This window comes from Pelodiscus sinensis, chromosome 6 (genome assembly GCF_052426305.1).
Source record: "Pelodiscus sinensis isolate ZL-2025 chromosome 6, ASM5242630v1, whole genome shotgun sequence".
In the NCBI taxonomy this organism is placed as follows: domain Eukaryota; kingdom Metazoa; phylum Chordata; order Testudines; family Trionychidae; genus Pelodiscus; species Pelodiscus sinensis.
Window position 1 is genome coordinate 91762868 of NC_143057.1, and position 13086 is coordinate 91775953.

At 37.2% G+C, this 13086-nt stretch overlaps 1 protein-coding gene across 5 annotated transcripts in view; it reads left to right on the forward strand.

Annotated features, from left to right (window-relative positions):
• The window catches only part of ADAMTS6 (ADAM metallopeptidase with thrombospondin type 1 motif 6), a 368722-nt gene extending 355667 nt beyond the window's left edge, over window positions 1-13055 (forward strand). For 3 of the 5 annotated variants that reach the window (XM_006117000.5, XM_075932394.2, XM_075932395.2), the window contains one exon: window positions 7858-13052. In XM_006117000.5, the coding sequence (XP_006117062.3) occupies window positions 7858-7967 (110 nt within the window). In that variant the 3' untranslated portion in view covers window positions 7968-13052. Of the gene's footprint in view, window positions 1-7857 lie in introns of all 5 variants that reach the window. The other 2 variants (XM_075932396.2, XM_089779378.1) reach the window with 2 other exon arrangements.
• Window positions 13056-13086: the final 31 nt, after the last annotated feature.

Below are 13086 nucleotides of genomic sequence, written 5' to 3' on the forward strand. Positions count from 1 at the left end.
TTAAGAAAATACTCTTGTGTCTGTAAGTAGGATAACGTTTAGATAAATCCGTTAGGTTTTATTGCTTTATGGTTTGGGAAATGGGATCTGGTCTGTGCATTTAAAAATGGGTTTTGTTCTCCTTTGTAACTAAGTCCCTGGCCCATGGTAAATTTCTCCTCCATGTGTATATTATTTTGTTATTGTTCCATCTAGTCATTATGCTTGCAACAGGAATATTGTGATGATAATAAAAGTTCTTTCTCTTTTCTTTTTATTAACCTGGTATTGGTTAATTTTTGTGTCCTGGTTTGTACTTTAGCAGTGAGATTTCCCAAGTAGTCTCTCCCGGGTTGCTTTATTAATATTTGGGTGATGGCAGTGGCGTTTTATTCCCAAAATCTAGGTTGTTAAGATTTTGGGGGGAAATTTTATACCAAAGCCTGGTAGATAAAGTTTTGGGGTACTTTTGCTGGCCCCCACTTCTGCATTTATCGTGCCAGAGTGGAGAAGGAGCCATGACATGGTGGCAGCGGAGAGTGCTGGCTAAACCTCATGATCATGACAGGATTCAACACCAAAAGCTCTTAAGCAAGCTAAGCCATCATGGAATGAGAGGGAAGTTGTTCTCATGGATCACTACCTGGTTAAAAGACAGGAAAAGAGTTAAAATAACTAATCATTTTTCACAATAGAGAGAGATAACTAGCTAGTTCTTCCAAGCATGTGTACTGGAGCCAGTGTTGTTCAATATATTCATAAATTATCTGAAACAGGGTAAATAGTGAGGTGGCAAAATTTGCAGATGATTAAATTACTCAAGATCTCACAATCCAAAACTGATTATGAAGAGTTACAAAGGGATCCCACAAAACTGAATGACTAGGCAACAAAACAGTAGATGAATTGTCATGTTGATAAGTGTAAAGTAATGCATATTGGAAAACAAATCCCAAGTATACATACAAAATGATGGGCTCTAAATTAGCTATTACCACTCATATAGAGATCTTAGAGGCACTGTGGATAATTCTCTGCAAATATCCACTCAATGTTCAGTGTTACTCAAAAAAGCTAACTGTTAGGAACTATTAGGAAAGGATTAGACAGAAATTATCAATATGCCATCATATAATTCCATGTACTCATCTTGAATACTGCATGCATTTATGTTCATCCCATGCTGGCTGAGTATGTGTTCTTTCTGAATGCTGCACTGGCGCTGGTCAGATAACCCATAGAGCAGACTCTATTCGTACTGTGCAATAACTACAGACCCATTAATAGCAAAAGCACTCAGGCAGTGGAGTACAGGGTCTGTCGAAAAATCACCTTGCTGTTGAACCACTTATAAGCCACGGTTTCAGTTTTGAAATGGCGCTTGTTCGAAACAGCGCCAGAACGTGATTATGCAAATGAAGCATGGGATATTTAAATCCCCGCTTCATTTGCACTTTCAATATGCTTTATTTACATCCCTCTGCCAATAGAGGGGTGTAGTGTAGAACAAGCCTTAGGTATGTATGCACATAACAATGGACACAGCTTTTGAGCAGACCAAAGACAGTCCCTTTGAGACTCCATTCTATACACCAATACAAAAAAGTTATGTATTGTCCCTATCATGTAGTTAATTGCCACCCTTTACTTTATACATGTTTGTTCAATCAAAACATCTCCATCCACCATGCTTTCATCCTGATCTTATCTTTAAGAGAGGGCAATATATTCCTGCTATTTTAGGGGAATGTGTTTATACCAACTTAGAATTGAGGTGTTCTGGTGCCACCCTTCTGGAATATGATTATGCAAGTGTCCTGTGCCTAACATTTCTCTGGAATTTGTTTTTGCAATATGAGCCCTATTCTTGCTTGATTCTGTGAGCCTGCTCACAACCTGTCTCTTGCTAACTTTGCTTTATATTAGCAAGACTTGACTACTATTTTAATTCAGGTCTCAGGTCTCACACTGGGCCTATGAGCCAATAACTTATTTGTCAGGTGCTCTCTCTCTTTCTACTATAGTTAGAATTGGAAAAAGTTCAGAGGAGGGCAACAAAAATGAGTAGGGGTATGGAAAGTCTTCCATGTGAGGAAAATACTGGAACTAGAGATAACTAAGTGGGTATATGTAGAGGTCTATAAAATCATGAATGGTGTAGAGAAACTGAAATAGGAAGTGTTATTTGCTCCTTGCAGTCCAAGAACCAGGGGATTTATAATGAAATTAATAGGCTGCAGATTTATAACAAACATAAGGAAGTACTTTACACAAAGCATAGGCAACCTGTGGAATTCGTTGCCAAGGGATGTTGTACAGACCAAAAACTATAATTGGATAATAAAATAATTACTCAAGTTCATGGAGGATCAGTAGAGCCCTGCACGGATACAAAATTTTGTATCTGCATCTGTACTGAAAAAATGAGCTGTGGATATTTGCATCTATGGATATGGATGCTGTAGATATAAACTGGATATCTATGGCTTTCCTTAAGAACATCCTATAACATCTACAGAACTGCCATCTGGATGTCTGCACAAACTTTCCCAAAACACTGCGCTTTAGAGACTTACTCAACCTCCGACACACAGTTCAGATACACTGTTCAGTCCACAGTTAAGGAAGATATACCAAAGTTCCCTCCACCGAGCTACTGCTTCATAATCAGTTAGGTGGAGCACCCACATGGGCATTCTTTAGAGAAGAGAGGGTTACTCACCTTGTGCAATAGTGATAGAGATGTAGCCGTGTTAGTCTAGTGTAGCTGAAACAAAATACAGGACTATGTAGCACTTTAAAGACTAACAAGATGGTTTATTAGATGATGAGCTTTCGTGGGCCAGACCCACTTCCTCAGATCAAATAATGGAAGAAAATAGTCACAACCATATATACCAAAGGATACAATTTAAAAAAAATGAACACACATGAAAAGGACAAATCACATTACAGAACAGAAGCGGGATGTAGGGGGGGGGGGGGAAGGAAGGTGAATGCCAGTGAGTTAATGATATTAGAGGTGGGGAAGGGGAAATGTCTGTGAGTTAATAGTATTAGAGGTGATAATTGAGGAAGCTATCTTTGTAATGGGTAAGATAGTTGGAGTCTTTGTTAATTCCCCTGCGGAGAGTGTCGAATTTTTGCATGAATGCCAGTTCAGAGGATTCCCTTTCAAGTGCAGATTTGAATGTCTTCTGAAGTAGGATGCAGGTTAGCAGGTCATTCAGACAGTGTCCTTTCTGGTTGAAATGACAAGCAACTGTTTTTTCTTTGTGATCCTGTCTAATGTCTGTTTTGTGGGCATTGATTCTTTGGCGAAGTGTCTGAGACGTATGTCCAATGTACATAGCAGACGGACACTTTCGGCACATGATAGCATAGATTATATTTCTGGAGGCGCAGGAATATGTATTCTTGATCTTATAACTCACTTGGTTAGGCCCAATAATGGTGTCAGCAGAGTGAATATGTGGACAAAGCTGGCAGCGGGGTTTGTTGCAAGGAAAAGTACCAGGGTTGGTATTAGTGTGGTATGTCCTGTGGTTGTTGGTAAGAATCATCTTGAGGTTAGGTGGTTGTCTATGGGTCTCTGGGAGACAGACCCATAGTCTCCTATAGACAATCACCTAACCTCAAGATGATTCTTACCAACAACCACAGGACATACCACACTAATACCAACCCTGGTACTTTCCCTTGCAACAAACCCAGCTGCCAGCTTTGTCCACATATTCACTCTGCTGACACCATTATTGGGCCTAACCAAGTGAGTTATAAGATCAAGAACACATATTCCTGCGCATCCAGAAATATAATCTATGCTATCATGTGCCGAAAGTGTCCGTCTGCTATGTACATTGGACAAACGTCTCAGACACTTCGCCGAAGAATCAATGCCCACAAAACAGACATTAGACAGGATCACAAAGAAAAAACAGTTGCTTGTCATTTCAACCAGAAAGGACACTGTCTGAATGACATGCTAACATGCATCCTACTTCAGAAGACATTCAAATCTGCACTTGAAAGGGAATCCTCTGAACTGGCATTCATGCTAAAATTCGACACTCTCCGCAGGGGAATTAACAAAGACTCCAACTATCTTACCCATTACAAAGATAGCTTCCCCAATTATCACCTCTAATACTATTAACTCACAGACATTTCCCCTTCCCCACCTCTAATATCATTAACTCACCGGCATTCATCTTCCTTCCCCCCCCCCCCCACATCCCGCTTCTGTTCTGTAATGTGATTTGTCCTTTTCATGTGTGTTCATTTTTTTTAAATTGTATCCTTTGGTATATATGGTTGTGACTATTTTCTTCCATTATTTGATCTGAGGAAGTGGGTCTGGCCCACGAAAGCTCATCATCTAATAAACCATCTTGTTAGTCTTTAAAGTGCTACATAGTCCTGTATTTTGTTTCACCTTGTGCAGTAACTGAGGTTCTTCAAGATGGTTCTCCTTGTGAGTGCTCCACCACCCACATATCCTCCGCTCTGCTTCAGAACATCTCATTCTGGGGCAGAGAAGGAACTGAAGAGTCTGTTAGCTGCATATGCAGTGTAGCCACTTCTAATAGCGCACGGTGGCTGCCCTGTGTGTGCAGCCTACTAAGGGCACTGCTATCTTAATTCTCCGACTAGAAGCACAGTGACACTCAAAACACTTAGGTGGAACACCCGCAGGGACAACCACCTCGAAGAACTTCTGTTACTGCACAAGGAGAGTAATGTACTCTTCTGTGGATATTGCTCGCACTAGCAATAAGAATGGCTCTGTTAAACCTCTTCCCTATAGCCCATGTAAAAGAGACTATTTCATCAATCATGTATCTCTTTCAAAACTGTTTTTTAAACAATAGCTGCAAGCAGCTTCCAAAGTCCCACCTTCAGTGGATATAGAGAACAATTGATTGCCATCCTCTTTGTGACAACCCTTCACATATTTGAAGATTATTATTACATTCCCTCCCAGTCTTTCTCAAGACGAAATATGCACAATTGTTATAACCTTTCATCTTGGATCAGGCTTTCTAAATCCTTGATCATTTTTGTTGCTCTCTTTGGACTCTTGCCAATTCATCCACATCTTCCCTAAAGTGTGCTCTCTAAAATGGATACAATATGCTAGCTGAGGCGTTTCCAGTGCCTAATAGTGCAGGAAAATTACCTATTATTTATAAAATTCCTATTAGTTTTTAGGCTTTTTTGCAGCTGCATCACATTGTTTCATTCATATTCAATTTGTGATCCACTAAGCACCGCAGAGTCTTTTCAGCAAACTACCACCTTAGCCAATTATAACCCTTTTTGTAATCGTGCATTTGATTTTTCCTTTCTAAGTGAAGTGCTTTGCACTTGTATTTATTGATTTTCATCTTGTTGATTTCAGATCAAATCTCTAAATTGTCAAATGAATTTTGAATTGTCATCTAGCCTCTCCCAGCCTGGGGTCATCTACAAATTTAGAAGCATATTCTACAATCCATTATACCAGTCATTAAGAAAAATTATAAATAGCACCAACCCAGTACTGACCCCTGTGGGGACCCCACCCCTCCCACACACACATGTGCTCTCCCAATTGCACAGAAAACAAATCTACTGCTATCTACTCTTTGAATATACTCTTTCAACTAGTAATGCACCTACCTTTTAGTAATTTCATCTGGACTACGTTTCCCTAGTTTGCTTATGTCAAGGTTGTGTAGAACAGTGTCTAAAGCCTCACTAAAATCAAAATAGATCACATCTACTGCTTTCCTCTTATCCACTAGGCCAGTAATTTAATAATAAAAAAGGAAATTAGGTTGTTTTGGCATGGTTTGTTCTTAACAAATGTATGCTCAGTATTCTTATAACCCTGTTATCCTCTAGGTGCTTACAAATTGATTGTTTACACTTTCCCAGGCCTCTGAGACATCACATACAGTCCATGAGTTCTCAAAGATAATTGGTAACAGTTCCGAGATAGCTTCCACTATTTCCTTAAATAACCTAGACTGAATTACATCAGGCCCTGCCAACTTGGATACATCTTACTTTGTCTAAATAGTCTTTAACCTGTTCTTTTTCTATTTTGGCTTGTGTTCTATCCTTCGTGTTGTTAATATTAATTTTGTTGAGTATCTGGTTACCATTAAACTTGTTAGTGAAGACTGAAGCAAAATAGGTATTAAATGCCCCAGCCTTCTTGTTATCATCAGTTATTGATGGGATTGTACATGTGTAAACTAAAAGAAATATTCTGATTTCATTTGGATATTGTGACTGATATTCCACTTTTTCTTAAAGTTGGGATGGCCTATTTTCTTTTTTATCTTTAAAACACCATTAATTGTCATTTTTCCTAAAGAATCCATTCCTGAAACAGATGGCCCGCATATAGTTGAGGACACTTGTGTCTCTTTTGGGAGTAATCCTTTACTTGAACCTGTCTCCTGTTGCAGCTGCTAATAGATAAAATGATTCTTTGTCAGCAACTGCACTTCAGCTCCCACAGATCTGTCTCTTCCTTCCCTCCTTAAAGCCCCCCTTTAATATAAGCATTAAAAAATTGTAAAACCTTGGAAATAATTACACAAAAAATATTTGTGAAACAATGATGAGATCCAATTCCTGATCATGAATGCTCAGATCTTCAAAAGTATTTAAGGTCCGAAATTGCACTGATTTCAGAGCAAGTTGGAAGCCCAAATATATATAAGGGTCTGGGCCTAAGTCAATAATGTAACACACACAGGGTTCAAAATCTTGATAATTCCCTTGTCTCTTTACTCGCTTTTCTTACTTTTTGTGTGTGGCTGTTTCAATTTTAGGAGTGTAGGGAGAGGACAGTATCAAATAGTATTATGTGAGATCAAGAAGTTGTAGCTTTTTTTAGACTAACTTACTGCAGGAAAATCAAATCAGATTTTTTTCCCATCCCCCTTATATTTTTTCAATGTGGACTTGTGAAGTTTGGCTTTCCTCTGTAGACATATATACCATCTTTGTATACAGGGGGTGAAGTTTTTGGCCAAAGTCTGGAGTAAAACTTCTATTTCCCCAGTTTGTACATTACCCTGGGGCTTCGGTATCTGCATCCCTAAAGTGAGGCAGTGGTGTGCATGTGCAGAGGTAAAAACTTAGGCATGGAAACATAGGGAAATTTTAGTGCAGAAACCTAGGTGCCAAGCAGGTTTCAGCCATAGATGACTGGGATTTTGTGAATACTAGTGGGGCCTGATTCTGGGATTTAACCATCTAAAGTGGCAGTTAGGCACCTAACTCCTTTTGTGAATCTAAACCTCAGAAAGAAACACCGTTAAATAACTGAGAGTTATGGGTATAGAAATGGCTTGTGTCTCTCTACAGTGAAACTGACAGTGCCATGCTGTGTTGTACAGTTAGTAAACTCACACTGCTAATACCTTTACAAATACTGTTAATTTTCCTTGTCACTGCTGTTATGCATGTTCTACTTCAGGATGTCTTCTAAATGCATAGCCATAGTAACAAACAAGGCAGCTCAGGCTAGATTTTGGATAAGCCTTCACTGACAAAATAACTCCTGAGAAAGAAGCTATAAAAATATTATAAGAACAATGACTCATATTTCTTAGCTGTCTAAAATGATCACTTATCCCAACAAATGGTAATTCTTTCAATACAAGGTGGGTATACTTATAAACATCTGGGAGAGAAGACCTGAAAATATTTTGATTACTTTTAAAAATATACTGTATCTGATAAACTCTACTAGAAAGAACAGTTACACAAAGAGCAAGGTGAATAGAGAAGACAGAAGAATGTGAAATCACAATTGGCTTTCCTTTTGTACCTTTTTAATTTGTCTAATATTTTCCCTTTTATACCTTCAATCATCAGAGTGCAAAGATGTGAACAAAGTGGCTTATTGCCCACTGGTGCTGAAGTTCAAGTTCTGCAGCCGAGCATACTTCAGACAGATGTGCTGTAAGACCTGCCAAGGACACTGACCCACAGAAGCAAGAGAGAGTGCCTTGTTATATCATTGTGGAAATGTGTCAGTCAAAGAGAGCCACCCACCGGAATGGGATTGAGGTCCTTGCAAATGCATTACCCTGTGGAAAACGTAACCACTGGTCAGCCCCAGCTGACAGGATTTCAATATTATTTTAACTTCTGTGAAGTGGGATTTATTCATCCAAAGTGCTGGACACAGTATAAGGAGGGCATGCCAAATTGGAGAGATCCACACAACACACATAGAATAGCTTACTGTGGAACATTTGTGTTCTTTTGACTGAATCCAATAGTTTGTTTACCTCCTTGGACCATTAAAGTAATTTTTATTATGGACTTAGCAATGACACTGAATCCATTTATATTTAAAACTGTTAAAAATGTAGCTGTTATGACTTGGTCTACTATGGAAGTAAAGAAGAAACAAAAAATCTTAAGTCATAGCTTAAAACTATTAACTTTTATCTCATTACACAGCATCACAATTTAAATTATAAAATGGGCTTGGAAATGTTATTTAAGGAGCAATTATAAATCTGAAGTTTAAAAAAATGTATTTTTCCTTCATTCCACCTAATTCCCGTAGGAATAATCCATATTTGCTGAACACTGCTGTGAGCCATATACAAAACTAAACTAAACAAAACAACCACGAGGAGCTTAATTTTAAGAGGTGCAACAATTATTGCAGGTGTACATGAAATACAGGTGTGCTAATAAATCTGTGCTACAGGTAAATAGCCATTTTGCCATTGTACAAATGACACTGAGATGTCCACTAAAAGAGGAAAACATTTCAGTATCATGGAGAACTCAGACTTTAATAGTGGTGAAGACCATAGGGCTGCGTACTTCACTACTACTGTATAGGCTTACATTTTATGACTCCAGTTCACTATTGTTTACATTACTAACCACAGAAAGGCATCTAGTTGCGTTTTACATGTTACTCCCTATTCACAATCACCAAAAAGTTCCAGTGCAAAAGAAATTATTAAAGTATAATAATAATGCGGACTCTTTGCAAACTTTGCTGACACGTAGCTTGGGTTTCATATGTTTCCTTCTTTGATACAGTAGAAGGGATTTATTTATGAGAAAAAGAGCATTTTAATGCACAGGTGTGAAGACCATAACCGAGTGGGCAAGGATTACAACCAAAGAATAAAAGACTTATCGGGACTTTTTGGTTATATTATCATAATTTTAATATTCACTGAATACTAGTTTTAATAATACTCTGAATTGCATTTAAATGTGAAATCAAACTACTTGGCAAGTCAGATCCAGAATTTAGCATGACTAAAGCTTAATGTCATATTCCTCTTCCCCTTCCCCTCTTGATAGAAGGTTCAACAAGGAGATAAGGAAAGTGGGTACTTGTTGATGTTAATATATTGTACTTGAACATTTGCAGTTTGCAGCAGGTACTTAATGAATGTGCTTTTGTGACTCACTATGCCTCCTTTGTTGTAGTGCAATTAAAATTATGTGAAGAACACCGTGTGTTAACATTAAAAATCAAATGGCACTTTTTTTTTAAAAAAAGTACTCTTTCAATTAAACAAGTAAGTTAAATAAATCACATGAAACCTAAATAGCAATGTATTTAACTAATAATAAGCCAGATATGTTGCACAGTATTTACTAATGTGAATTAACAAGGAAAAAGGACTCTTGTACTATGAAACATTTTGACAATCTATATATGGAATTTTATGTAGCCCACTTATTCAGAACCATCAAACTCCTGTCATCTGCTACCTCTTGACAGTGTTTTTCATTTCCTTACACATGTGACCAGTATAATCCATTTCCAGTAAGCATGACTTTACTCACATATGGCCATATGCTGCTCTCAGTTCCCGTGTATACAACTCCTACTGTCAGTGAGTGTCACTAAATAAATAAATAATAAAACTGGGAGTTGCATATGTGGACAGGGAGAGTGTTATAGCCCTTAGTTAATGAATGAATGAGTTTTCTACATCGTATTGAAATAATAACTTGGTGCTAGCATGTCTTGACTAAGTAAAAAATATGATAAAAGGGAAAGGTCTTGTGGCATTCTTTAAGCAAGAGGTTTTTTTGCATCAGGTTCTGGTTTTCTCTAGGATAGTTGTGTCTATTAACTAATGCGTCTGTTTGATTAACAAGAGGTTTTATAAAAAAAAAGTATTCAAAATTAATCTTTTTTTTTACCTCCTTTAGGACATTAAAGTTGCAAGGAGTGTTTCCATAGATACATTTTGCTCTTTCACTGGTGCTAGAGGACTAGGGAATCCAATGTTTACTCTGCAATTTAAAACAGCACTGAGATTGGAAATTTAAGGAATTCCCTGAAGCAACACTGAATTGCATTGCTAAAGGGAACAAAACACCAGAATGTATTTGAATTTACTAACTAAGCAATACTTCAGACTAAAAAATTAAAAAATTGAAATAATTTTAAAAAATCAGTGTTTTCTCCAGCAAAGTTCATTGCTGCTGCTACACTGTAGCCACCTATGTAAGCTAAGCTAAATAATGTTATATTCTTAAGTAGTAACAATAGGACTATTTGTATAGGCTATATAATGATGGCAGGCCTAGAATCAAATAGTAGAGTTCTTAATACACAATGCAATCTGGTGCCAATCCTTTGATTCAGCACTATCACCAACTGAAGTAGATTAAACTAAAAGGAAAAAAAATCTATAAATAAAACCCTCAAGGTGTATACACCCAGAAACAATCCATTTCATTAGGAACTTTGTTAAAGGAGTGAATGTCACATAGATATCCTTAATAATACAGACTGAAGATACCTTTGTATTATTGTGATTAGTTACTTATTATTTTATACTCAGTATTAATGTGGTACACTGTTACTTTATTATTATTTTTTGCTTTTGTAAATTATATTCTAATTTATTGTTTCATTTCCTAACACATGTTCTACATGCATTCTCCTGCTTGTAATGAAAATGAAAGTATTGTAACACTTAATGCAGTGAAACTCCACACTAGACACAGATTTGTTTTTAACATAGTTAATTTAGTAAAATAAAACTGCAGCTTTTAAAAATGGCTTCAGTGGGTAAAGTTGTCTGTTCTCTGACATACAGCTGCTCAAATTCTACAAGCATGCATAATTTTTTCATCAAAAACAACAAGGAGTCCTGTGGCATCTTAGAGACTAACAGGTTTATTAGGACATAAGCTTTCCTGGGTAAAACCCACTTCATCAGATGAATTAGAGTGGAAGTTACAGAAGCAAGGGTATAATGAGTCTCATTAACACACTATATATACCTCTACCTCTGTAACCTCCATTCCTATTCATAAGATGAAGTGGGATTTACCCCCAAAAGCTCAAGCCCTAATAAATCTGTTAGTCCGTGTCTACACTACAGATAAGATTGAAGCAGCCACAGTTGATCTTCTGGGATTCGAATTAGCGGGTCTAGTGAAGACACACTTATTTCAAACAGAGGGCACTCCCACTGTTGCCAGTAGTCCTGCTTCTACAGGGAGTAAGGGAAGTCAAAGGGAGAGTGCGCTCCCTTCGACTCCCCGCAGCATGAATGGTGCCAAAATTCGAGTTAAGATACATCAACTTATGCTATGCAATTAACGTAGCTGAGGTTGCATATTTAATTCGAACTTATCACCAGTGTAGACCTGGGGTTTGTCTCTAATGGTATGTCTACACTAGCCCCCTAGTTTAAACTAGGGGGCCAGTGTAGTCATACCCTAAGGTGCCACAGAGCTCCTTGGTTTTTTGCAGATACAGACTAACACAGCTACCCCTCTGAGACTTTCTTCATCAACTACATTTAAAACTCTATAGGCTGTTTTCTTTCCTATTCATAGATAAGTTGTTTCAGCAGTCTGTCACTGACTGCAGCAATGATTGTAATAGATATGAGAATAACAATAAAGATGGGAACTGTGAAAGACTAAATGTATATTATTAGGAAAGTACTTTAGTTATGTAATAAATGTTAAAAAGATCAAATCAGGAAAGGAGTTAATGGGCAGCAGAATAACCTGCACCCACATCAGTAATAAAATGTCTCTGACATTGTGCTTTTAAAAATTTATCAACATTTGCCATGACCTTTTTGGATTTCACAAATGATGGCATTTCAGAAGATTTGGTTTGTATGTGTCCTAGAATTATTATTAAATATAACTTCTGGTTTAGTGACAATAAATGATCTATTGCTATTACCAAGATTTCAAAAGAAAATATAGAAAACTATAAATATTTTAAAACAGTAATTTTGCTTTCTCTGATGTGATTTTTTTTCTTATTTTTTGATTTCTCTCCAGTGAGAATCCCAGAACTGTATGTTCTGTTCTAAAAGTATTGATAGTCTCACCCATGGAATATGGAAAAGTCATATTGCCTACCATGTCAGAAATGAAAGATTGAACAAACTTTGTCAATTATACAGTCTAATAATACCTCTCTTTGTGCAATTCAAAATCCCTAAAGTTGATCGCTAAAGACAACTTGAGTTTGGGATTACTATTTAACAAAAATGACAAATATCTGCACAAACCAAATCTTACGTTCTTACACCTCTTTTCTCATACTGATGTTTTCCTCACTTCTGAATCTGTGGTTCACTGCACCCCTTTCGAATCTTCTTGAGGGTACATCTACACATTATTTCAAAATAACTAGCATTATTTCAAAATAATTTAGTTCACATCTACACTCACAGTTATTTTGAAATAATGTCAAAATACTGTCAAGCTGGAGAACTTCTTACTCCAACTTCTGTAACCCTCATTGTACGAGGAGTAAGGGAAGTTGGAGGAAGAGTGCTCTATTTTGAAATAAGTGCTGTGTAGATGCTTCTAATTTCTAAATAGGCTATTTTGAAATAAGCTACGCAATTGACGTAGCTCAATTTGCCTAGCTTATTTTGAGTTAAGCCCTGCAGAATAGATGCACCAGATCTTTCTGGTTTCTACTCTTGAATGTTCCTCTGAGTTTTAAGAGTCTCCAAAATATCAAATATTAGCACAGTCTCGCAGAGAAAGCACAGTCTTTAGTCTAACAGAGAAAGGTATAACATGGTCAAATGATTGGATGTTGAAGCTACACAAGTTCAGATT